This window comes from Nicotiana tabacum, chromosome 19 (genome assembly GCF_000715075.1).
Source record: "Nicotiana tabacum cultivar K326 chromosome 19, ASM71507v2, whole genome shotgun sequence".
Lineage (NCBI taxonomy): Eukaryota > Viridiplantae > Streptophyta > Magnoliopsida > Solanales > Solanaceae > Nicotiana > Nicotiana tabacum.
In genome coordinates this window covers 26,335,661-26,362,495 of record NC_134098.1, presented here as the reverse complement: position 1 = coordinate 26,362,495, position 26,835 = coordinate 26,335,661, and the positions used below count along the sequence as shown (strand labels likewise).

General features: G+C 37.6%; 2 protein-coding genes across 2 annotated transcripts in view; both read left to right on the top strand.

Moving 5' to 3' along the window:
* The window catches only part of LOC107812463 (D-lactate dehydrogenase [cytochrome], mitochondrial), a 40,957-nt gene that overhangs the window by 2,174 nt on the left and 11,948 nt on the right, over positions 1 to 26,835 (top strand). Inside the window, exons 4-10 of the mRNA XM_075239779.1 lie at positions 534 to 582; positions 2,158 to 2,250; positions 3,269 to 3,383; positions 5,865 to 5,925; positions 15,889 to 15,925; positions 15,994 to 16,055; positions 17,714 to 17,810. Of these exons, the coding sequence (XP_075095880.1) occupies positions 534 to 582; positions 2,158 to 2,250; positions 3,269 to 3,383; positions 5,865 to 5,925; positions 15,889 to 15,925; positions 15,994 to 16,055; positions 17,714 to 17,810 (514 nt within the window). The remainder of the gene's footprint in view (positions 1 to 533; positions 583 to 2,157; positions 2,251 to 3,268; positions 3,384 to 5,864; positions 5,926 to 15,888; positions 15,926 to 15,993; positions 16,056 to 17,713; positions 17,811 to 26,835) is intronic.
* LOC107787648 (uncharacterized) lies at positions 20,344 to 23,423 on the top strand. The gene is made up of 4 exons (XM_075239778.1): positions 20,344 to 21,473; positions 21,554 to 22,258; positions 22,346 to 22,464; positions 22,550 to 23,423. The coding sequence occupies exons 1-4, from the start codon at positions 20,441 to 20,443 to the stop codon at positions 22,958 to 22,960; spliced, it is 2,268 nt and encodes a 755-aa protein (XP_075095879.1). The 5' UTR covers positions 20,344 to 20,440; the 3' UTR covers positions 22,961 to 23,423.

The window sequence follows — 26,835 nt, the reverse complement described above, 5'->3', positions numbered from 1 at the left end:
TGACTTCTGGACTCCCTAGTCTCAAAGAGAACATGGTTGTTTTTTCCCTCATTCTAAGATAATCTTTGGTTTTCCGCAGATGACAGTGCTTTTGCTTACTGTTATCTTCTTGAGTAGCATATTAATAGTTACATGTTTCCACCTTTGTATCTCCAAGTAAATAAAAATTAGATTTTTCACCCTCCTATACAAACCTGATTAATTGCAATTTCAAGTAATCAATGTGCATTGTATGATACTTCTAAACTTAATGCTGACAAATTCCATAGTATTAGAAATTAGTACGGTTTCTCTTTCTTGAAGATGATATTATTGCCACTTGAAAGAGCCTGTTTACAATGTAAGGAAAACAAAATCAATTGAAGACGAAGAACTAGTTATCGGCTTGCACATCATTATGCCTTCAAGATCAATAAATCACTACAAAAACCTAGCTTTTTAAGCAAGGTGAAGCTATAGCTATTTTATTATTCATGGTGATTGCTTTTATCTAATTGAAAAACATAATGACTATCATTCTCTCCCAAATGCAGATCTGAGGAGGAGGTGTCTAAGATAGTTAGGTCTTGCAACAAACACAAGGTCTGTATTGCACTTCGAACTATTTTGTCTCTATTATTTTGCATTAACTTTTGTACAGAAGGCAATGAATTAGCACTTGAGCTTTCTCAATCATTAGTTTGTTGATGGAAGTGGCGATCTCCTATGTCTTTTATGTGCTGAAAAGTAACTTGAGTTTCTTATGCTTAAATGACATAGATACTATGCAGTAAGTACAATTAAATACCCTTAGCATTAGGGGCTGTTTGGTCACTTACATTATGGAAATACTCCCGTTACAAAATTCTAGATTAACAGTTGGGTGTCTGGTTGCATTTTTTCCATGTGGAATAACAGAAGGCGTATTAACAATACCTGCACTAGAATACGTAAATGATAAAGGTGTCCTTTATATTGTTGCGTGTTTAGTTAACCATTTCTTTGCGTGTTGCGGGAAGCGCGGCTTAGGTGGTTTGGTCATGTGAGGAGGAGGAGCACAGACGCCCCGGTGAGGAGGTGTGAGAGGTTGACATTGGAGGGCCTACGGAGAGGTAGAGGTAGGCCAATAAAGAGGTGGGGAGAAGTGATTAGGCAAGACATGACACAACTTCAGCTGACCGAGGACATGACCCTTGATAGGAAGGTATGGAGGTCGAGGATTAGGGTAGTAGAGTAGGTAGTCTAGAGTGTTCATAACAATAGTATTGGCACGCAGTCTCGCTTTCTGTTGGTAGTAGGTTTTTATGCCTAACCGTTGTTTTCTTTCATTGTTGATCACCTTACTGGCTTGTTGTTTTTATTCTGTTATTATATGGCTTTTTGGTACTGTCCCTTCTGGTCTATATTTTCATTAATGTGGTTCTTATACTTTCTTGAGCCGAGGGTCTATTGGAAACAACCTCTCTATCCTCACAAGGTAGGGGTAAGGTCTGCGCACACACTACCCTCCCCGAGATCCCACGGTGTGAGATAATACTGGGTATGTTGTTGTTGTAAATTGAAAAGATGTTCTATATATTCTCACTTGTTTAGTTAGTCATTTCTTACTTGATATGTTTCATTTGCCTTGAGTATTTTTTTTTTGTATTGATTTTAAAGTTATAGGAATGTGTTTAAAATATTTTTCATGTTAGTAGGGGAATGCAATATTTGTTTCTCCATCTATTTCATATTGTAGTATACCTTATTTTATATATCCTCTTACAATTGTTCTTTATTTGATACGATAAAAATTAATAATAATTATTATTATTATTTTTTTTTTGATAATGCTGCTAATCATTATAGTCAAAGTATTATTGGATAGAATAATGTTGTCAGGCCAAGGGTAGTATTGGAAGCAAATCTCTATCCAATTTCTAACCAAACACAAGTTTTAGATTAGACACTAAGATGTTATGCGGTTAGCCAAGCACCCGATAACCAATACAAATAGTCCTGTGATTGTTATTCATCAGTATTGCAATAGTTATATTATAATCTGTGCATAACTTGTCAATAAACCATATGTTCCTTAGTGAATTCTTGTCAGAAACCTTGACTACACAATTCATATGATTTTATACTTGTTTCATTTATGCACATCATCCAGTTCGATTCAGGAAATTGTTGTTGCAGGTCCCTATTGTGCCCTACGGAGGAGCTACCTCTATTGAGGGACACACCTTATCCCCCAACGGCGGTGTTTGCATTGATATGACATTGATGAATGTAAGTCTTACTTTTGAAATTTCATTTATTTTTTAAAGGAAGGCTTTTGAAATTTCATTTACACACCGTCCTATTTAATTCGATTAAGTCACATAATTATACCTCTTTATGGATCACAAGGATAATAAACCACATTTGGTTGTTATATGCTTCTTGATAGTATCTTGTCAACCATCTTGACATTAAATCTATGCAGTTGAGTTTGCTTTGGAATTGTGTATTCTTAGAGCAGATTATACTGATGATAAAGGTATTGGTCCTTATTTTTGGTGTTTTTTTTTCTAAAAAAGATTTTTGTAATAAACTGATGATTCCATCTGGCATCTCACCTAGGCTTGATATCCAGGATCGTTGGAAACTCATATTTAATGTCTGTATGTTTTTTGGTTTGATTATACTTGTTAGGGTCCATCATTAACCAGTTGAGATTTAGTGCATCAATGATCAATAGAAGTTTCTTCGTAAACCAAGATCCATGTATTGCAGATAATAAAATACCCCAATTAGTTATTGATTTACTATGGAATTGCCCCGCTCTAACGTAACATAACTAGTGTATACTGAGGAATTTGCTCTTACGATAGTCCACGGGGAAAATTTTGTATATAACAGAAGGGCAAAGTGGATTATCAAGATCAACTTTTGCCAGATACTCTCAGTGTTTTCTGAAGTGCTTTGGCCCTTCACCGCCGTCTCTCTATACCACCCTGGTTTTAGCTATTTTTCCTTTTTGCTGGGAATTTAACCTATACCACCCTGGTTTTAGCTGTTTTTCCTTTTTGCTGGGAATTTAACCTATAATGTGGTCGTAAAAGAAAAAAAATCTAACTTTTATGTTATGAATATATTGATTTCGTTCATCTTTATTAAGTTTGATGCTGCAATGTCAGTTAAAAATGAAGGCTGTCTTTGCAATTGCAGTTATGAAAAAATCGCCTTTGCTATGGCCTTTTTGCATTATAGTTCCTGATTCCTTGTCCCCATTTCTTACTTTCACTGTGAACTACTCAAAATGTAGCGTGTTAAAGCTTTGCACGTTGAGGACATGGATGTGGTGGTTGAACCAGGCATTGGATGGATGGAGCTCAATGAATACTTGAAGCCCTATGGTCTCTTTTTTCCCCTTGATCCTGGTTAGTCCTATTATCTTCCTTTGGTTAAAAGTGTTCATAGTTTTCCCTACCCTTACTCTCTTTATCTTTGAATAAAATCCTTTGTTGTGCTTTGAGATGATTTTCAAATTTACGATTTATTTTTTTATAAGTACTGCTAAGTAGTAACCCTAAACATTGTATAAACACAATGGTACTAATGTGTTCTTAATATATACACAAACTCAATGTTGATGTTTTTCATATATGTGATTTAAGCATTTACGAAGATCTTAACTGTTAGAAAAGTAAGAGATGGTGAAAACACTCTGAAAGTAAAGCGGAAACATAAGAGACATAATTTTTCACAAACAACATATTCTATGCACAGGTTTGCGGTATTTGGAGTGATGTAGGGAATGACATATTATCCACTCGATTGCTATATGATCTTCTTAGTTGCCATACTATGACAATACTTTTCTCAAATATACAAAACAACAACATACCCAGTATAATCCCACAAGTGGGGTCTGGTAAATGGGGGGTGTTCCGAGAAACGAACTCGGGACTTTTCTCAAATATGTATCAGTGAATTTTGGGTTCAGACTATGTGTAATTGAATCTGGTGGTAATTGCTTCAAATAATTGAAAAAACCACTTTCATGATTGGTTGGTAACGTGAAGCTTTCCTTGTTGCTGTTTAAGAAATATGGCGAAAGGTGTTTCTGTACTATTCCCAGAAAAGGAACCAAGAACATGGTATTGATTTCCAACTGTAAAATGTAGAAGAAAAGGTTTAAACTAGTTTGGTATTACAAAACTCTTTCCAAAGTTACTTATCAAAAATAATACAATAAAGAACCTCTCTCTGAAGTGATCTATTTAATCCTTTTTCAGTTTAAATTGGTGCAACTAAGATGCAACATGGGTTAAGATAGTATGCTGAGCAGAAATTATATCTTTTCATCTCTTTGTTTTTCTTTGAATTTAAACCCAGCTAAATCATTGCATTGTCAAAGTTGTGCCTTCGTTATCATAGAAGTTGTATTTCAGTTTAGTGACCTACAAGAAGCTTCGGAACTTTGACCTGGCTAAAGAAACTTTGTTTTCCAGTTGACTGAACTTTTCTTTTTTGCTTACAGAAAAGTATTTTTAGAAACATATATAGGTATAGTTCTTTTTCCTTTTCCCAGATATTGCCTCTTATTCTTTTAAAGTTGTCATTGTTGAATACGTTGTTCACTTTGTTGCAGAAGTTTAGATCAAATCTCACCTTTTATCTTTTACTAGTATTTATACCCGCGCGTTGTGCGGAGAATATATTGTAGTATCTTGACATTTGGCTTAATCTTATGAACAACAATTTTTTTGTCCTTTCTTCAGTATCATTCAAGTAAGGTGGGAGATGACGAAAAATAGTTGAATAGGCATGAATCAGATCCCAAATCTATATTTTGACTCACTTTCATTCCTTTCTTACAGTTAATTTTTGTACTAAAATTCATGTGAAAGGATCTGAGCATCCAACCTAAAACTTTAAGGTATTTAGTGAAGTGGCTTTAAAGGCTAAAACCATTATAGATCTCTCAGAATGCTATTTTTATACCCGATGAGAACACTATATAAATATACACTATCCTGTATGTGTAACTCAATTCTTGTGTTCACGCAAGGACTTCAATACATATTTGAGTGCGAGATTGGGAAAAGATTGGCTCTGATAGCATGTAAAAGAATCTGAACATCCAACCTTAAACTTTGAGGTAATGGATGGAATAGCCTAAGGCACTAGAAACCCTGTTGGATGGCTTTTTTATGCCCGATACAGGATGCTATATAATTCAACAATTCCAGTTGCTGCAACTTTTGTTTATTAGTTCTGATTGACCTGTAATTTCCGGAAAAGATAGAGTAAAACCAGAAAAAGTTAAATTTTAGAGATGATCTCAAATTCTCGGCTAATTTGGTATCAAGTCCAAAAGTTCCTCGCACTGTGCTTTATTTCATTGTTCCAGTAACTATATCCGAAAGTCAACCTTTTACATTTATCTATTATAAAAAATACATCCAAAGTCAGCCAAATTTGTAGTGGAAAAAAAAGAAAACTTCAAGTCAATTTCCTTACTCCATATATCCAGAATTACAGTTCAATTGGCTGCATCACATTACATGAATGAATTAAAATGCATCCGAATATTCATCTTGATCTTTTTCTCCAAAACTGGTCCGGGTTACAGATAATTGTAGTTGTATGCCTATCTTTATTGATCAGCAGTGATTTTGGTTTAGCTCTCTTCATGCTTAGTATTCTTTTTAATGGACATGACTCTAAATCCTCTTGCTATTAGCTTGTAGGTCCAAATTGTGTTACCTGCCTTTGCTGTAATCCCTTTCTTTTCTTATGCTCCATTGCCGATTTGAAATTTTGTAACTCTTATATATGAAGTCTCTACTTAACACAGATGATATTTCCTCTGTATGTACTTGACTTTTGAGATGTGTGAACATGCCATGTTTCAGGACCTGGGGCAACCATCGGGGGAATGTGTGCTACACGGTGCTCTGGTTCTTTAGCTGTGAGGTAGTTGCTCTGAGACTGCTCCCTTAGAGATATTCTCATCTTTCATGTTTGTTGCTGGAAAATGTTCTCTAATCATATTTCGTGTGCTTTCATACTTTAATTCCTTTTTTTTTCCCCCCCGTAAAGTGTTATCGGAAACTTTAAAGCACTTTGAATAACTAACTGTTGATTAGTGTAATTAGTAGAAAGATATGATTAGATTAAATTTTATTCTCTATCCTAATTATAGGTAGATTTTATTCTGTAGCTTGATTGTAGCAATTACTGATTTCATTTCCTAGTTTAGCCATAGGATTCATTGTATAAAATGTCAGTACTCTTGATGTAAATTAACATACAGAAATACAAGTAGCTCTTCCTTCTTCTTGAAAATCATCATGGTATCAGAGCCTCTGCTGCCATTTTGAGGTGAGTTTTCTCCCTCAGCAGCACTATAGGGTTCCAGTAAGAGGTCGAATTTTTCCTCCCTCACGGTGGCTCACGGTGGCTGTACGCATCGAAACAATTATATACCAGTAGTGTGGAAAAACTAACACCACTACAAGCTCCCTCAGGCGACGGCGACAAAACCCCAGTAAGCAGCTCCGAGAAGGACCTCTCCACGCGCTGCCACGCGCTGTCAACAGCTCTGACTCCGGCGACGCGTATATCTCACGCGCCGACGAGTAGACAACCTTCCGGCGACTTTTTCTGGAATTGTTTTGCTCCTTTCAGATCGCCATCAAATTCTGAGCCTACCCCAGTTCCAATTTTTTTTTCACTCACCGGAGGTAGGGTTTCAGCTTCTAAGATCTTGTTCTCCAGCGAAGTTTGATGTTTTTTCTCTCATCCTTGGAGTTCAGGTTCGATACTTTGGTAGAAAAGAGCAATTTCTTTCTCTAGGTTTGATTATTTTAGATTGTGATTCCTTTTTTTGGCTTCTGGACTGCTACTTGTGAAATAATGGGGACACCAAATCAACAAATAATTCTCTTTCACAAATGGTTAATTCTGTTTCACAAGTTAGCGCAGTTAAATTGAATGGGGCTAGTACATATCTTGCTTGGTCAAGATCTTGTTTGCTTTTTATTAAGTCTAGAAAGTTGCTTAGTTATATTACGGGAGACAAGAAAGCACATGCTGTGACTGATGCTAGCTATAGTCAATGTGATTCAGATATTTCCCTAGTTATGACATGGCTTTTAAATACTATGCACCCTCGAATTTCTAAACAATATTTATTGCTTGATACTGCCGAAAAGATCTGAAATTCTACTAAGTGCACTTACTCTCGTAAGGGAAATGACGCTCAGGTCTTTGAAATTCGAAATAAGATTCATGCCACTAAGCAAGGTGAGTTGACTATCCCTGACTACTCTTCCGAGTTAACTGGGTTATGGCAGGAAATTGACTACTATCAGGTTCTCCAAGCGAAGTGTACCGATGATGTAGTTCTCTTTCAGAAATTGGTTGAAAAAGAAAGGATATATGATTTTCTAGCCGGTTTGAACCCAAAGTACGATCAGATCAGGGTTCAAGTTCTTGGTAAAGTTTCTTTTCCTTCTCTTGAGGATGCATACTCTTATGTTCAACAAGAAGAGAGCTGACGAGGAGTCATGCTTTATTCAGCACCAACCGAGAAGTCTGGGTTAACTGTGTCTCATGAGCAAACAAAGTCATTCACTTCTGATAAAGATCACTTGCACTGTGATTACTGTGGAAAGTCTAAGACATACAAAAGAGACATACTGGAAACTGCATGGTAGACCAACTAGAGGTCGTGGAGGCAAGCGTGTCGGTCTATGAAGGGGTCAAGCTAATATTACAGAAAATGTGAAAACATTAGAGAAACTGCTTCAGGAGAAACTTTGTCTTCGGAGGAAGTTCAACACCTTCGTCGTCTCTTGAACAAACTTGACACTTCTAATGTTGGACTTCCAATTATGTGCAGTCAGGTATTGCCTTTAGTGCCCATCTTAATTCTTGGATTATTGATTCTGGTGCGAATAGACACATGACAGGCTCCTCTAAAATCTTTCAAAACTACTCTTCTGGTCCCAAAGGGGATTGTGTCAGAATAGCCAATGACTCCCTAACTCCTGTCTCTGGAACAGGTTCTGTTATCTGTACACCTGATATTACATTGTCAACCGTTCTTCATGTACTTGAGTTTCCCGTTAACTTGTTATCAGTTAGCGTCATCACCAAAAATCTAAACTGTAGTATCGAGTTCTTCCCTGATTATTGTGTTTTTCAGTATCTTCAAACAAGGAAGAGGATTGGCAGTGGTAGATTGCATGATGACTTATATTGGATTGATGGAACTCGAGACTTTGGTCAAGGCTTTTTTTGGAGGAAATAAGAACGTCAACCAAGAAATAATATAGTGGCATAGACGGTTGGGGCACCCATCCTTTTTTGTTCTAAAGAAATTATATCCTAGTTTGTTTTCTAGAACTGAGTTTGAATCTTTGTTTTGTGGTGCTTGTGAATATGCCAAGCACACTAGAAACTCTTATCCTTTAAGTGATAATAAAAGTACCATCCCTTTTTCGACTATTCACTCTGATGTATGGGGTCCCACTCAAACAGTTTTCTTGTCTGGTAATCGATGGTTTGTTACTTTTATTGATTGTTGCACTAGGATGACTTGGGTGTATTTGTTAAAGGCAAAAAATGAAGTCTTCTCCTGTTTTCAGTCGTTTCATAAGATGATTTGTATCCAATTTGAGGTCAAGATAAAAATCTTGCGAACTGACAATGGCACAGAATATATGGGTAAAGATTTTGGTGCTTATTTGGAGTCTTTTGGAATAATCCATCAAACTAGTTGTCCTTATACTAGTGCACAAAATGGGGTTGTTGAAAGGAAAAATAGTTATTTGCTAGAAGTGGCACGATCTCTAATGTTTACTATGAATCTACCAAAACCTTACTGGGGATGTCATTCTAGTAGCTGCCTACCTTATCAATAGAATGCCACTTAAAAGTCTCAATTTTCAGAGTCCTTTGGAAGCTTTGAAGGGTAAGAATGATTATATTGTTCCTCCGAAGGTGTTTGGTTGTGTTTGCTTTGTTCACACTAGGATTTCGGGAAAACTTGATCCTAGAGCTATTAAATATGTCTTTATTGGGTGTTCTCCAACGCATAAAGGGTATAAATGCTATCATCCTCCTTCTAGGAGATCCTTCGTCATCATGGATGTTGCCTTTCGAGAATCTGAGCCCTATTACAATAAAACACCATCACCTCTTCAGGGGGAGAGCTATAAGGATGAAGAGATGATTCTCACTGTTGAAGCCACTAAGACCGGAGAAAGTGAAATTGAAGAAAGAATTCAGGGGGAGACTATTGGGCGTTTGGATAAACCTGATTTGATAACTTATTCAGGGAAAAAGAGAGCTGAAGAAGTCATGATGCAATTTGCTGAAGCTGAACCCTCTTCTGCTATTGAAACCTCTTCTACTGGTGAGTTATCTACATTTCCTAGTGAGTTAGATGTGCCTATTGCTCACAGAAAAGGAGTCAGATCTTGCACCAAACATCCCTTATCTAACTTTGTCTCCTATAATTCCTTATCTCCTTCCTATAGAGCTTTTGCCTTGTCTATTTCTTCTGTGTCCATTCCCCAGAATTGGAGGGAAGCTTTTGCAGATCCTAAATGGAACAAGCTATGATTGAAGAAATGAAGGCCTTGTCAAAGAATGAGAATTGGGATCTTGTCACTTCACCACTAAATAAGAAATTGGTTGGCTGCAAATGGGTCTTTACTGTGAAGCACAAAGCTGATGGTTCGATAGAAAGATTCAAAGCAAGACTGGTGGCTAAGAGATTCAATCAAACTTATGGAGTGGACTATCAGGAGACATTTGTCCCTGTTGCAAAAATGAACACTATTAGAATTCTTTTGTCTTGTGCAGTTAATCTTGATTGGGACTTACAACAGTTTGATGTGAAGAATGCATTTCTTCATGGCGACTTGGAAGAAGAGGTGTATATGGAGATTTCTCCTGGATTTGATACTGAACAAAGTCAAGGAAAAGTGTGCAGACTGAAGAAAGCCTTGTACGGATTGAAGCAATCTCTAAGAGCTTGGTTTGACAGATTCTCCAAAGCGATGATCTTCTTCGGTTACCAACAAAGTAATGCCGATCATACCCTCTTCATAAAACACCAAAAGGGTAAACTCACTCTTCTCATAGTTTATGTTGATGACATATAGTAATGACAGGGAATGACAATGAAGAGAGGGCCCGATTGAAAAAGCTGTTAGCCCAAGAATTTGAGATCAAAGATCTAGGGAAGTTGCAATACTTCTTGGGAATTGAGGTTCCTAGATCAAAAAGAGGAATCTTTATTTCTCAAAGGAAATATATCCTAGATCTCTTGAAAGAAACTGGTATGATAGGTTGCAAACTAGCAAAATCTCCCATTGAAAACAATCACAAGTTACAAACCCTCAGGGGTTGGCCTGGTGGCAATTGACTTGAGCCTTGGGGTTTGCTCCCTTTCAAGGTCTCAAGTTCGAAACCCACTGGGTGCAAACAATTTCTGAGGGCCATCGGACTGGGTAAAACCTGAATTAACCGTGGTGCACTTGCGGGAAACTCCTTGCCGAGGGCCTGTGCACCCCCGAGATTAGTCGGGACTCAAAGAGACTTGGACACCCGGTGCAAATCAAAAAAAAAAAACTAGGGTTGGAAAGTCAATTGATAAGGAGAGATATCAGAGGTTGGTTGGGAAACTCATTTCTCTCACTAGGCCAGACATAGCCTATTCAGTTAGCTTGGTGAGTCAGTTCATGCACGATCCACGAGATCCTCATATGCAAGCTGTCTTTCACATTTTGCGGTATCTGAAGTCTGCACCAGGAAAGGGTTACTTTTCTCCAAACATGGTCACCTCCAGATAGAAGCCTTTACAGATGCGGATTGGGCTGGATCTCTAGATGGCAGAAGATCTACATCTGGTTATTGTACACTTGTGGGTAGGGGTGTCAATGGATATTCGAAAACCGACTAAACCGACCGAACCGATTTTTAGGTTTCTTTTAAAGAAAACCGTAGGTTTTTATATAAATCTATAACCGCACCGATAATTAGGGTATGTTTTTTATTTTATGAAAATAAATCGAAAATACCGAACCGTACCGAATAAATTTTACATGTGAAAAATATATTTATGTAGTAAGTTTAAAAATAATAATGCATTAAAGTTTTCTTTGGGCCTTGGAATTATGAAAATTGTTACAAGCCAACAAGTAATTAAACTCAAAATACTAATTCCTAAAACCTATTATGCTACTTCTACTTAAACTAAGTTATTTCAAGTATCTTCATTAGCAAGACACAAAGTATTTTAGTGATTATGAGTAGCAAACTACAATGTATTGAATATGTTTCCTTTCATATAATTTAGATTTATCTTTTTGAATATTTAATCTTCTATAGACTTTATTCTTGAGTCCCAGCTTGGTTAATATCTTTTCACTCGTGTGATTTATATTTTTTTTGCCTTTGCTTGGTTTCTTTTACGTTGTTGTAGAATAGTTGATAGATCTATACTGTAGCCATCTTTCATTTTTTTAATTCATCAATCTTTAAACAGTAAAAATGTCGAGAGAGTTTTGCTAAGTCCTATAAAAGAACATATGTTATTGCATTTTACTTCTACTGGTGAATTTTACATGATATTTAAAAAAAATACCGAAAATTAACCGAACCGTACCGATACCGAAGAGAAACCGGCATAGATTGGGACGGTTTCGAAAAGTCCAATTTTGATTATACATAATAGAATAACCGAAAAATTGGTATGGTACAAATTTTATAAAATAACCGTCCGAACCGAACCATTGACACCCTTACTCGTGGGAGGGAATGTAGTTACTTGGAGAAGCAAGAAACAAAATGTAGTTGCCAGATCCAGTGCAGAAGCAGAATATAGAGCAATGGCCCAGGGTGTTTGTGAACTTATTTGGCTACAAAAGTTAATGAAGGAATTGAGGTTATCTGAAACAGGGAAGCTTTTGTTATATTGCGACAACAAGGCTGCGATCAGTATAGCTCATAATCCTGTTCAACATGATAGAACAAAATATGTTGAAATTGATCGACATTTCATCAAAGAAAAGATTGTTGGTGGTACCTTGAGTTTGCTTCATGTATCGTCAGAAAAGCAGCTAGCGGATGTGCTCATAAAAGGTCTCAGCAAAAAGACTTTTCACACTTTGGTTTGCAAGTTGGGCATGTGCGACATCTTTGCACCAACTTGAGAGGGAGTGTTGATTAGTGTAATTAGTAGAAAGATATGATTAGATTAGATTTTATTCTCTAGCCTAATTATAGGTAGATTTTATTCTGTAGCTTGATTGTGATTTCATTTCCTAGTTTAGCCATAGGATTCATTATATAAAATGTCAGTACTCTTGATGTAAATTAACATACAGAAATACAAGAAGCTCTTCCTTTTTCTTGAAAATCATCACTAACACATCATGTGATTTCCAAATTTTTTTTTCCTATTATTTTCTTGATCAAGTGTAGTTTCATTGATGAACACAAAAGCATACCAAGATAAGTGGTTGGGAGGGCTCCGAACCTGCAACTAAGCACGCCTGCCAGAATATCAATTTATCCGTTTCATCCACTTGGATTATCACACATTTTTTGAGGTTGATCTTGAGTCCATCACAGTCTGAAACCACATAAGCACATGTGTCAAGGCTTCCAGCTGGTTACCTTCGGCTAGTGCTGGCAAATGGGTGGGTCGGATTGGTTTTGGGCGGGTTAAAAACTGGTTGAGTAAAAATTGCTCAAACACCCAACCTGTCCATATTTAAAATGGGTCTAGAATTGGTTAACAGGTCGTTTGGGTAACTCATATTCTGTACAAGAATTAAATACCAGTACCTAGTTTGGCTCCTCACTGTCATCATTATAACCTGGAATAATTGAATTCCCACTTGTGGCTCTTATGTCTCTTAGTTGTAATCGTCTATAAATAACTCACGCGCCAAATGAAATAAGTGGCCAATATTCAATGCCTCCACCACCCCTGCCTTACATCCATATCTTCTCGGCATCATCACACAGTGACATCCTCAACCTCTATCCCGACCCGTCACCTTTGCTATCTCACGCCTCTTTGTTACTATCCATTCCCCACCCACCCCATCTTGTTCATCCAACCATTTCGCTAGTGGTAATATCGATGCAGAAGATGCCCGCCAGGTCTGAGATGCTTCCTTGCAAAAACTCCCGTCCAGTGCCAGCACAAAATGGATAACTTTGACAACGTTCAGCTCTTCCTTTCCTAGCCCACTAGTCAGTTCCTCTCGTTGGGTTTCTTTCTTTGGCGACATGGATGCCAGGGAAAATAGTACTGTTGTTACATTTTCTGATCCAATCATTAAATCTCCAATAAACGTGGTATTTCTGCGAGGGGAATGGTTTGGGTGTACAAGAAAGCTCTGCTATGGAAATAGTTATGGAGATTTCGGGTGGAGGAGCATGCTTTATGGAAGGAGGTAGTAGTAGAGAAGTATGGTACTATGTGGTGAGGTGTGTGTGTGTTGGGGGGGGGGGGCTAAATCTATTTCAAACCTGTTTTGGGTGTAGTATATGGAGGAGTATCATTTGTTTTGGGTGTAGTATATGGAGGAGTATCATGGAGGGGTGGGAAGACTTCTGTGGTCATATTACTTTAAGGGTTAGGGATCGGAGAATAATTAGCTTTTGGAACCGTAAGTGGTATGGGAGGACAAATTGAGGGTTTCATTCCCTAGTGTGTTTAGAGTTTCGAACCAGAGTGATTTGTCAGTCCAATAGATTCAAAGGGTGCATAATGGGGAAGTACTTTGGGATCTAAGGTTAGGAGAAATCTACAAAACTGGGAGCTGGGGAGTTCCAAAGGTTGCTGAAGGTACTATAAAAGCATATCATATATCCATCTAATAAGGATTTATGGAGATGGGCATTGAGGAGTGAGGGTTTATAGCTGTTTGGCCAAGCTTCTCTTGAGCCAAAAGTATTTTTTTTGGCCTAAAGTACTTTTTTTTCCAAAGTTAAGGTGTGTGGTGTCAAGCTTTTTGAAGGAAAAAAGTGCTTTTGAGTAGAAGCAGAAAAAAATAGTTTCTCTCCAAAAGCACTTTTTTAAAAAACACTTTTGAGAAAAATACACTTAGAAACACTTCCTAAAAGCTTGGCCAAACACTTAATTGCTGCTCAGAACTGCTCAGAAGTACTTTTCAAATTAAGTAGCCAAACACCAAATTGCTTCTCACCAAAAGTACTTTTTTGAAAAACACTTTTGAGAAAAATATTTCTCAAAATAAGCTGATTTTAGAAGCTTGTCCATATAGTCTATTATTCATAGCCAAATCTTTCTATGAGAAGTTGGTGGTGAGAGAGGAGACATGTTTTCCTCACTTATTGGTTTGTATTCCAAGGGCGCCCAGGAAAGTGCTTTTTATTTTTTTGCATATTTGGTAGCAAGGGGAGCGATTATGATAGTTGAGAATCTAAGCAAAAGAAATATTACCTATGTTAGCTGGTACTATATGTGCAAATGTTCGGGTGAAGAAGTTGATCATCTTTTGGTGCATTAGGGTGGCGTTGGTTCTGTGGAGGGTAATCTTGAATTTGTTTGGTAAATAGCTGAGTGATGCTAGGCACTAACAAAGATGTGTTGCACGATTGGGCCGGTAGAAGTAGGAGAAGAAGATAAAGGACATCGGCGGTTGCTAGCTAGCTCTTATGTGGGTCGCATGGAGGAAAATATGAGAGCGTTCGAGGGGATTGAAAATGATTTTGTACACTTGAGGAATTGTCTTTTGTTTTTGATTGCTTTTTGGTGAACCCATGAGATTCCTATTTGTATAGATGACTGAGTGTAGCGAATAATATTTTGTTGTAGATTCTCCACTTTGGTATACCTCTTGTACATGGGAGATTTTTTCAATGTTAATAAAATTATTTACCTTATAAAAAAAATATGGCATTTCAGGTGATTGGTAAGCTTTAAAAAGGATAATTGTCTGTCAATGCAAGGTTAGAAACAACCTTGTTTAAGAGAGAGAAGACATGATTTTCCCAAATTCAGCCTGAAATATGTTAAACACATATTTTACCCATTTTTAATCCACTTTTCTATGGTTAAAAAGGGGCTCAAAATTCTCAATCCACATTTGACCCATATTTTAATGTCACTCACCAACCCGTTTAAATGCAAGCGGGTTGGTAAAATACGGATATGAATTGTGCCAATTGTCAGCACTATTTTTCTCATTGCAAGAAACAAAGACGTCATTTGCAAATAAGAGGTGTGTGACTCTGATAATTTCCTGACCTCCAAGCACCTTTATTTCCAAATTAATAGATATTGCATGATTCGTAATCACAGATTTTAAATTTAAACCATGAAACATTAAGTTAGAGACCTTGGAAATAGAACTACTAGCTTTGGGCTATCTACTTGTTATGTGTTGTGTTAAGTTTCTACATGTGGTGGACTTAGAGCCCATTTGGCTTAGCTTTAAAAAGTAGCTTTTAAGCACCAAGTGCTGGAGCTGATTTTATTTTATAAAGAAGCAGTTACACTTTTGGATAGAAGTGCTGAAACTGAAAATAAGCAGTTGAATAACAATTTGGAAAACTGATTTGATTGCATAAAAAAATATGCTCCTCTTCATGATCTATTCCATATATTCTTCATTATGTCGTTAAGCTTCTTCGTCCTTGACCTTTACATTTACCTAGTAGTTCTTGAGGATTCATCTAAAGTAGCCCCACAAAAAATGCAAGAGGAGGAAGTTGGCTACGCCTGTTGATAGTTTTGAAATATATTATATCGCAATTTGGATAAAAAGTTCTCTAACTGTAGCCCCACAAATATTGGATTTACTACTATCTTGGTTCTGTTGATCTTAAATTCGCTATTCTTTGGCTTGTTTCCAACTAAGAGTTTTCTCTCTTAGCATGTAGGTATGGTACAATGCGGGATAACGTCATCAATCTTAAGGTTAGTAAGTTGATATCAAAGGCTTGTATTGATGGCAGAGCCAAATTTTAGATATAGTTCTCTTGCAGGTTGTTCTAGCTGATGGAGAAGTTATGAGGACGGCATCTCGTGCCAGAAAAAGTGCTGCTGGGTGCGTTTTCTTACATCAGTCTCGATGTTTTCTAACTTGATCTCCTTTTCTCTTTGACAGTGTTGTCAAAGGCTCATTTAAGGCGCGCTTAAGCCTTGAAGCTCAGAAAAGAGCGCGCTTCGCGTTGCTTAGGCTGCGCTTCACTGTAAGCAAGGCACTAAGGCGTGTGCCTTATTTCCGAGTTCTATCTTGAATCGGGCAGTACTAAACAACAATAATAATCGACAAATAGGTGTATTAGTTGTTAAGTAAAACATCACGAGTGAATTTGTTACTCTTTTTTCTTGAATTACATATATAATTGTTTCTTTCCTTCATTGCGCCTTTTTTTAATAAAGCCGACATTTTAATTGCGCTTTGCGCTTAAAGCCCCAATAGACCTGGAGCGTTTTTTAGAGCTTTTCGCTGTTGACAACACTGCTCTCCGAACAACTTGATCTTGTTTTAATATCCTTAATGAAGAATGAAAGTAGGTGATGTGATTTTCAATCATATAATAGCTGTAATGATAATGCTGTTAGCTCTCATTATTTACCATTATTTCTCTTGATAATTTAGTAAATACGAAATTCCATTAATGTCAACGAGGAAGGTGAGATTCTAGGAGTCAGCCTCTTAGCCTCAGATCAACTTAGATAGACATGGATTTCAAACTCCAGAGTCTTTCCTTTGTCTTAAGATTATGAATTTTGAAAGTAGCATTCATGTTTAAACATTTTTCAAGTATGTACCCAACCGGTGAATCTTGAACATGTTTCTGGATAGTTTATATGGGTCATATCCTGATGAATATTTAAATATAAATTCCCATAATACGACCAATTTATTTGATAATGTTAAGATTTTATTGATGTATGGTCGGGAGAAAGAGACACCCATATTTAAGAAGTGTACAAAAGTAATAGTTTTAGATAAAAGTATGACTCTTTACAAAGAGCATTCAATTATCTGCACTATTTGGGATTTCCTACGTGCTCCAAAGGTTTATAGAAAGCCGTAAGTATTCCTCTCATCTGTGCAGAGCTATTCTCTATGCCTTTGAAAGCTTGTCAGTTTCTCTCTCTCAATATTGCACATAAGTGCCAAATGGACTACTTCCCAACTCCAGATCTTCTCCTTTTTCTCATAAACGCTCAACTAGGGGCTAAGCTTTTGGCTGTTTCCAGCATCACCCTTTCCATTTCAAAGAGTTTCCAAATTGTAGTCCACAATCAATGCACTAGATTGCAATGAAACGGTGACATGACCAGTAAACTGCAGCTAATGCATATACTGATGCAATGATCCTTTGAAAACATCGCTAATATCAAACATTCTGCTAGACTGACTGAGAGATGATGCAGATGTGGATGAGTAGCTAGTACTGCATCGTCTTATGTAGGATACAATAGGCTTTTCCGTTATAACACTTCTATTAGTTGTTCATATAGACTTCTCTGTTCTATCATTCTGAAGAAATGTGATGACTATTGATATGCATAGACTTTTCTGAATGATCATTGAGTGTTTCTTGTGTTAAAAATCTGTAGTATCTTTTGCTTTCTCAGTTAAAATATGATTCTTTGTTTTAATTTTGGTATCAGTTTCTGATTGTACTGTTTACATTAAGAAACTGTCCAGCTAGCATTCATTAAAAGTGGTGAAACTGCTTGTTGCAGGTACGATTTGACACGTCTGATGATTGGAAGTGAAGGCACTTTAGGCGTTATAACTGAAATAACCTTGCGCTTGCAGAAGCTTCCACAGTCTTCAGTGGTATTTTACTGTTTTTACTTTTCCTTGATGTAGATATTCTTAAGTACGAGTCCTGTTTTTCGCAACATTTAGCTCTGTAAATGTTTTCAACGTACTAGGGGAATATCTAATTACATTCAGACATTCTACTGTTGGAGAACTCATAATCAATATATGGTCTTCTGAACAAATGGTAAATGTGAAACTTGAATCTTCTCATTCATGATAATTAAATATCTTTACTGATCAAGAAAGAGTGATATTTGACACTTGTTCATATTATCGCATGGCTATGTCTAGTGCAACGGATAGAAAGACTTCCACAGCTATTTACGAAAACCACTTTCTGAAAAAATATTTTTCTATTTGTCGATGCAGAGTCTGTAGATCAATCCTCAAATTGGGTGGGAAGGAAAAGAAATAGGTCAATTATCAATTCTGTCTCCTGTCACAACGTTAAGCTTAATTTTACCCCACTCTGAATTAGTGAATTATGCAACTTGAAATGGGTAGGGGTCATGGATTAGGTTTCACTGAACGTCGTTGGAGAAAAATATGTAAACGGTCTAGCAACTTTGAGATCAAGATTGTATCTGACCTAAAAAAATAAAAGGAGATTGTATCTGATCTAATTCTATTGTGTAATTCGGTTGAAGTTGATTATAGTTATGTTTATCCATTTTGTATTTGACCTCAGATTGTTAAAAATTGAATGCTATTTGGGATTCAATTCAATCCTAGCTTGTCATATTCATTATCTTGATTATTTTTTTCGAATTTTATATGGGAAGAGGTGATATATACTGTGTCATATGGTTTTATGACTTCACCGAGGCATAGTGGTGTCAATCTGACATGAACACTGGTGCCACCAAATCCAGTCAACACCTGATGGGTGTTTTCAATTTTTTTTTCTTCTAGCAATTGTTGTTTTTGTTAGAAATATAACTTGGGAGAAAGAGTTGATGGGAAACAACAACAACAACAACAACCCAGTATAATCCCACTAGTGGGGTCTGGGGAGGGTAGTGTGTACGCAGACCTTACCCCTACCCTAGGGTAGAGAGGCTGTTTCCAAATGACCCTCGGCATCCTTCCCTCCAAGAACTCCCCACCTTGCTCTTGGGGTGACTCGAACTCACAACCTCTTGGTTGGAAGTGGAGGGTGCTTACCATCAGAGCAACCCACCTTGTCAAAGAGTGACCTTAATATGTCATGCTTCTATCTATTTATATACAGAGTTCACGATGAGGATATTTACACTTGTCCAATGTGCGACACTTTACAATACTATAATAGTTTATTTAATATCTAACACTCCACTTCAAGCCGGTGCATATACATTATACGTGGATAGCTTGTTACATATATAACTAACTAGAGGCCTGGGAGAGACTTGGTAAACGTGTCTACAAGCTTATCATTAGACTCTACAAATCTTGTGACAATATATCCTGAAACTGGGGCAAAACCTTGCCGGAATCTGACTGGTATGCCGGAATCCTAGTTCTGGTTGTCAACAAATTCTGAAAAGATTATGGGTAGTCTCAGAATGAAGAGACGAGTCTCACTGAAGAAAGAATCTTGTCGGAAAGCGGTCGGAATGTCTCTCACGCGCCAGCGTGTGAGGCGAGCTTGCCGGAAAAATCAGAGGACTTCCTGGCGCGTGAGGGCGAGTGGAAGCTTCGACGGGTGGGGGCAGTGTTATAAATAGCGCTCGCCTCAGCGCTAATAGCGTGAGGCGAGGCGAGGCGAGACAGTGTCGCCACAGAGCCTCTGTTGCGTTGCGTTTCGAAATAGCGCTCGCCTCTGCCTGCGTGGCGAGAGGCGACAGTGTCGCGAGAAGCGACCATAGCGTCGCCTTTTGTTTTTTTAAAAAAAAAAAAGAAAAAAAGCAAAGACTCAACAAAAAGGGTCGTGATTAGGGCTTGACAACATATCTTCTTCAACTTGAACAAAACAACAGAGCTTCTTTGAGACTTTGACGTTCTGAACTCGCGAGCCATCGTCTTCTTCTTTTAGAAGCTTGAGGTTCCAGCCATTGAAAGTCCAGGTATGCTTCTTCTCCTTTCTTCTTTCTTCTTTTTTCTTTCTTCTTTCTTCTTCTTCTTCTTCTTCTTTCTATTTTTTTTCCTCTGTTTTTTGTCGAAAAGAACAGAAACAGAGGTCTATTTTCTGCTCTATTTTTCGAGCAAAATACAGAGGTTTCTTCTTCTCTTAACAGAAAGCTTTCTTCTTTCTCCTTTCTCCTTCTTCTTCTTCTTCTTCTTTCTATTTTTTTTCCTCTGTTTTTTGTCGAAAAGAACAGAAACAGAGTTCTGTTTTCTGCTCTATTTTTCGAGCAAAATACAGAGGTTTCTTCTTCTCTTAACAGAAAGAGAGGTCTGTTTTTGTGCTCTATTTTTTTGGTTCTGTTTTGGCAAAATAACAGAGGTTTTGAAGCTCTGTTTTTGCAAAATTACAGAGGTTGTTTCGAAACCCTGTTTTTGCAAAATAACAGAGGTTGCTTTCTTAACAAACTTTCTGTTTCTTTTCTGTTTCTTTCAGGCCCCTTTTTTTTTTTTTTCAATTATTGACTTATAGTCTCTTATAGAGTAGAATTAATTGCATATTGACTTGATAATTTTTTTTTCAATAAAACAACGTTGAAATGTCATCCGATAGTAATAAACGAAATGATATAGCTTGGAATTATGCTATACAAGGCTCATCAAGATCCGCAATTAAATGTGTGTTTTGTGAAAAAACATATAATAGTGGGATAACTCGTCACAAGCAACATTTGATTGGTGGATTTAAAAATGTAGTACAATGTCCCCTTTGTCCGCCCGAGGTTAGGGAGGAAGTAAAAGCGTTTGTTGATAAGAAAAATGTGACAAGAACTCAAATGAATTTTGAAGCATCGGTGAATCTAATTGATGAAGATGATGAAATGGATGAAGATGGTGAAATGAGACCTCCCCCCCCAAAAACTCATAAGATATCTTCAAATAGTTCTAGTGGGTCATCCACGACGGCACGTACAGTGACAAAAGGTCCTCTCAATCTTTATTTCTCGGCAAAACAACAAGAAAAGGGAAAAGGTGAAGAAGGTCTAGGTTTAGAAGCCAAGAAGATTTTGAGAGACTGCGCCGTAAGTGCCTTTGCAGCATGGATGTATGATGCAGGGCTTCCTTTCAACTGTGTTAACTACAAAACTTTTGATAAATTCATTAAAGCTGTAGGACAATATGGCCCAGGAATGAAGCCTCCTAGCTATCATGAAGTTAGAGTAACTCATCTTAAAAAAGAGGTGAAGAAGATAGACCAAATTATTGAGGAGCATAAAGTGGAATGGAACAAGTTTGGATGTTCCATTATGATGGATAAATGGACAGCACGGAATGGAAAAATGATCATAAATGTGTTGGTGAACTCTCCAAGAGGGAGTGTTTTTCTTGAATCTCACGATGCTAGCAACTCTTCTACGGATGGAAGCAAAATGTACAGCTTGTTTAGAAAGACTATTGATAAAATTGGAAAGGAAAATGTTGTACAAATTGTTACAGATAATGCTAGTGAGAATGTTAGTGCGGGTAGGATGATGGAAGCTATGTATCCACACATTTATTGGACTCCATGTGCTGCCCATTGTATCAACTTGATGTTTGGTGACATATTCAAGGAAAACCCATATGCTTCAGGTAACTTTAATATAGTTATTTATACTTATGTCCTATCCTATTAAGTATTAACTATAAAATTGTTATTGTTACTTTTACAGTTTTCACTAAGGCCGTCAGGGTATATTCTTACATCAGTCAGAGGCCGTTGTTGTTGAATTTGATGAGGAAATTCACAAATGAAAGAAATTTGGTGAGACCGGCCAAGACTAGATTTGCAACGGCTTTCTTAACTTTGCATAGTTTTTACTTGCAAAAGAAAAAATTGAGAAAGCTAGTTCTTTCAAATGAATGGAAAGATAATAGATATGCAAAGGAAGTTGCTGGAAAAGAAACTGCCAAAGTTCTTATTTCTCCATCATTCTGGAATGACGTCGTTCGGGCTCTTAAAGTTGGTGGTCCTTTGATTAAGGTACTTCGTATGGTGGATGGGGAGAGAAAACCACCAATGGGCTATCTTTATGAGGCTATGGATAGAGCCAAAGAGACTATTGCAGCGTCATTTGAGGGAGATGTTAGAAAATATGAGAAAGTTTTTGAGATAATTGATATCAGGTGGGAGAATCAACTCCATCGACCTTTGCATGCAGCAGGCCATCTTCTGAACCCGGGATTATTTTACAAGAACACTAGAGATGAAACTTTGGCTTCAGAGGTGTGGATTGGATACCATGCATGTCTTGAGAAGTTGGTCCCTAATTCAACGACGATAGATCAAATAGGGGAGGAGTTTGGTAGGTACTCACAAGCAGAGGGCCTATTTGGTTTACAAGCGGCCATTAGAGCCAGAGACATAAGGTCGCCAGGTAACTAACTTTAATATAGATATCCTTATAACTTTAAATTAATTTATTTGATTTATACTTATTAACTTTTAAAATATTTTTCTATAGTTGAATGGTGGAAGCAATTTGGACATCAAACTCCAAACTTGCAAAAGTTTGCCATCAAAGTACTAAGCCTAACTTGTAGTGCATCTGGATGCGAGAGAAATTGGAGCGTATTTGAGCATGTAAGAAGTAGATTTATTATATTAATATATTTTATATTGTATTATTATTAGTATCGATTAATTAATCTAAACAACTTATGCGCAGATTCACTCCAAGAAAAGGAATAGGCTTGAGCTATCGCGTCTCAATGATCTAGTGTATATTAAATACAATAGAACATTGAGGCGACGTTATGAAGCTCGCGATACCATTGATCCAATTTTGTTGGACAACATTGACGAGGCAAATGAATGGTTAACTGGAGCCCCCCAAAATCATGAAGATGAACAAGTGTATGAAGGAGATGATCTTGATTGGGGTACTGTTTCTATGGCGGTTGGAGTTGAGGAGAATATCTATGGTCTTAGAGGGAGTTTTTCAAGTTACAAGGGAAAGGGAGTAGCAAGTTCAAGCCGGTCCCTAATTGATGAAAACTCCGAGGATGAAGAAGATGATAGCCAATATAATGCTAACATTCATGAAGTTGTAGAATTTGAAAATCTTGAAGAAGAATAGATGTTGCTTGTTTTAGACTATTAGACTTTAGTTTATGAATCTACTATGAGTCTATGACTATCTATTGAGTCTTTAATTTTTGAATGATATATTTATTAATATATTATTGTTATTGAGTTTTTAGTTATATGTATATAATATTTTATGTTTTTGTATAAATTGTCGCTTCACATCAAAAAGGCGAGCGCTTCGCTGCGCGCCTCTCGCCTCAGTGAAGCGGGCCCTCGTCGCTATTTGTCGCCGCACGCTATCCAAAACACTGGGTGGGGTTTTTTGGAGTTTGGTCGCATAAGGGTTCCGGATCTGTTGGTGGTACTGGTATATGCGCAGTACTCCTGGAATAGTGATGAACCCTTGGAACAGTGATCTAGTTGCCGGAAAATCGCTCGGCAATGGATTGTCTCTTCTGCAATTGTTAGATTATGTATATAAGTAGTCTAGTCCCACATTGGAATAGGAGTTATATGTACTATGTAGAGCATAGCTATAAATAGGGCTTCTTGTAGTAAATTGAAAAAGTGATATCAATAATATAATTTTTCAGTTCTTTCTCACATGGTATCAGAGCAACCTTGAGAGATTCATTGCTGTGCAAAAATACCAGCGACTCCGGGAAGAGAAAAAATTGGTTAACCGGAAAATTTTTCGGTGATCGCATGTCTGTTTGGTTAAAAGTCCTTTTTCGTCAGTGTTGTGCAAAAACCAACACCACCACGAGGTAGATCAGTCTCCGGCGACCAACCTTCTCCGGCAGAAACCCTCAAACGCTCCCTCACGCGCCGCCGCAGAATTTTCTCTGGCGAGATTCCAACTCACGCGCCGACGCGTGAGGTGCTCTCCAGCCATTTTTTGACAAAACTTTCTTCTGGACAGTTGGTTCACGAGGTTATTCCGAGCCTACCTGATGTTGAGCATAATTTCAGATATGTTGATATTATTTACTCTGCATTTTTACCGCTTTTTGATTGTATTTTATATTGGTATATGCCCAATTTAGTTGAGTATTGAGCTTTATACTTATTTGAGTGTTACTTGATAATGTAGGTAGATTGGAGAGTGAATATGGAATTTTGGAGAAAAAAAAAATGAATTACCAATCATCACATAATGATTACTTGGTGAGTAATCATTACATGATTGGTTGGTTAATAAAGTATACGCCAATTGAAAGTTAGGCAGCAAGAATTGAAAGAGGAGGCAATAACGTTCTGGTTCCGGCGCTTGGCCAACGCGACCTTGCGTTGCGGGATTTTTCCTATTTCGCTTGGGACAAGGTTATTTTGGCCCTACATGGTGCACTGTCCTGGACCTTGCGTTGCGGGATTTTTCCTATTTCGTTCGGGACAGGGTTATTTTGTCTCTACACGGTCCCAACTTGTATAGAAGGCCTTCTAAACCTAATTTGGAGGATATCTAACATACTTTGAAGGAGAATTCACGGGAGGGAACGCAGACCACGCTTGGAGGAGGCTTCGAATGTGATTGTTAAGATAATCGGAGAAGCTCATATTAGATTATATTGTTGTTATTGGGCTGTTGATGACCCTTAGTGGTCTTTGGGATGTAGTAAAAATAGGGGAGTTGCTTCTTGATTTTCCGAAAGCTATACGACTAGCCAAATACGATGGTACAAGATTATATGTTGACAAAAATTGAAGATACAAATCAAGAAATTGAATTTTAATTATTTGTGGAAACATATCAATTGGTCGAACGAACTAGTTTTTCTTCTCTTCTCTTCCTTTAATCTCATAGTTTATTAGTTCTAGAGTTGTGGGGTGCTGCATGAACGCTGTAGGTTGAAGCTTAAATTGTTCTTATTAATTTATCATATTGGTTTATTAATTCAATCACATGCTTAATTATTTGATTGTTTGATCACCAATTGAATACTATCTACGAATCTAGGATTGAACTCGTGAGAAGTAGTGTTGAGAGTCTGTTTTTTATTTAGTTCATTCTGATATATGGGGTCCTAGTAGAGTCAGTTCAACCTTAGGATATCGTTATTTTTTTAGTGTCATTGATGATTACTCAAGATGTACTTGGATTTTCCTAATGACAGATTATTCTGAGTTGTTTTCTATATTCCAGAGTTTTTTTGCTGAAATAAAAAATCAGTTTGGTGTTTCCACTCGCATCTTTTGCAGTGATAATGCCTTAGAATACTTATCCTCTCAGCTTCAGCAATTTATGACTTCTCATAGAATTATTCATCAGACGTCTAGTCCATATACCCCTCAGCAGAATGGGGTAGCAAAGAGAAAGAATAGGCACCTTATTAAGACTGCTTGCACACTTCTCATCGAGTCTCATGTTTTGCTGCATTTTTGGGGCGATGCAGTTCTCATGGCTTGTTATTTGATTAATCGGATGCCTTCATCTTCCATCCATAATCAGATTTCACGTTCAATATTGTTTCCTCAGTTGCCTTTATACTCTCTTCCCCCTCGTGTTTTTGGGAGTATATGTTTCGTTCATAACTTCGCTCTCGGGAAGGATAAGTTAGCTCCTCATGCTCTCAAGTGTGTCTTTCTTGCGTATTCTCGAGTTCAAAAGGGCTTCGTAGGTACCTTATGTCGGCTGATGTCACATTTTTTGAGTCTAGGCCTTACTTTACCTCTTCTGACCACCTTGATATATCTAAGGCCTGATCTATACCGACTATTGAGGAGTTTACTATAGCTCCTCTTTTACCTTCCGCCACAGAAGTCTTACCCATTCCTACCGTTGGGGAGTCTAGTGTGGCTCCTCATACACTCCCTGCCACAAGAACACCACTCTTGACATATCATCGTCGTCTGCACCCAGCATCAGGCCCAGCTGATTCACGTCCTACACCTGACCCTGCTCCTACTCAGTGTTGTCAAAGGCGCGCTTTAAGCGCGTTTGCACTTCGGAAAGGTATATGGTCCACACTTAATCCTAATCCACATTATGTCGGTTGAGTTATCATCGTCTGTTATCACCCAATTACGCTTTTGTATCTTTTTTGTCCTTTATTTCCATCCCTACTCTCATCCAGGACGGCGACATGTTATGATTGACGAGATGTATGCTTTATATGCAAGTGGTACTTGGGAACTTGTTCCTCTTCCTTCAGGCAAATCTACTGTTGGTTGCCGTTGGATTTATGCAGTTAAAGTTGGTCCGGATGGCCAGCTTGATCGGCTTAAGGCTCGCCTTGTTGCCAAATGGTATACTAAGATATTTGGGCTTGATTACAATGATACTTTCTCTCGCTGTGGCTAAAATAGCATCAATCCGTCTCTTTTTATCCATGGCTGCTGTTTGCCATTGGCCTCTCTATCAGTTGGATATTAAGAATGCTTTTCTTCACGGTAATTTTGAGTATGAGGTTTATATGGAGCAACCACCTGGTTTTGTTGCTCAAGAGGAGTCTAGTGGCCTTGTTTGTCGATTGCGCCGGTCACTCTATGGTCTAAAACAGTCTCCTTGTGCCTGGTTTGGTAAATTTAGTACACTTATTTAGGAGTTTGGCATGACTCGTAGTGAAGCTGATCACGGGAATATTATATTATTGATATTACTTTTCAATATTGGGATTTTACTGGGTTGTTGTTGTTGTATATCACTTTTCAATATACAACAGGAAGCCCTATTTATAGCTATGCTCTACATAGTACATATTACTCCTATTCAAATGTGGGACTAGACTACTTATATACAATACATAACTATCTAACACTCCCCCTCAAGCTGGTGCATATAAATCATATTTACCGAGCTTGTTACAAATATAGCTAGTACGAGAACCAGTGAGGGACTTGGTGAAACTTCGACTTCACAAACTTTGTAATGATATCTCCTGAGAGTGTCTTTTCTCTGACGAAGTGATAGTCAATCTCAATGTG

Bases quoted from the DNA above. Each gene is read 5' to 3' on its own strand.
- LOC107787648 (XM_075239778.1), top strand. From the start codon at position 20,441: ATGTCATCCGATAGTAATAAACGAAATGATATAGCTTGGAATTATGCT. The intron at 21,474-21,553 runs GTAACTTTAATA...TTACTTTTACAG, and splicing joins GGAAAACCCATATGCTTCAG to TTTTCACTAAGGCCGTCAGG. The intron at 22,465-22,549 runs GTAAGAAGTAGA...ACTTATGCGCAG, and splicing joins ATTGGAGCGTATTTGAGCAT to ATTCACTCCAAGAAAAGGAA.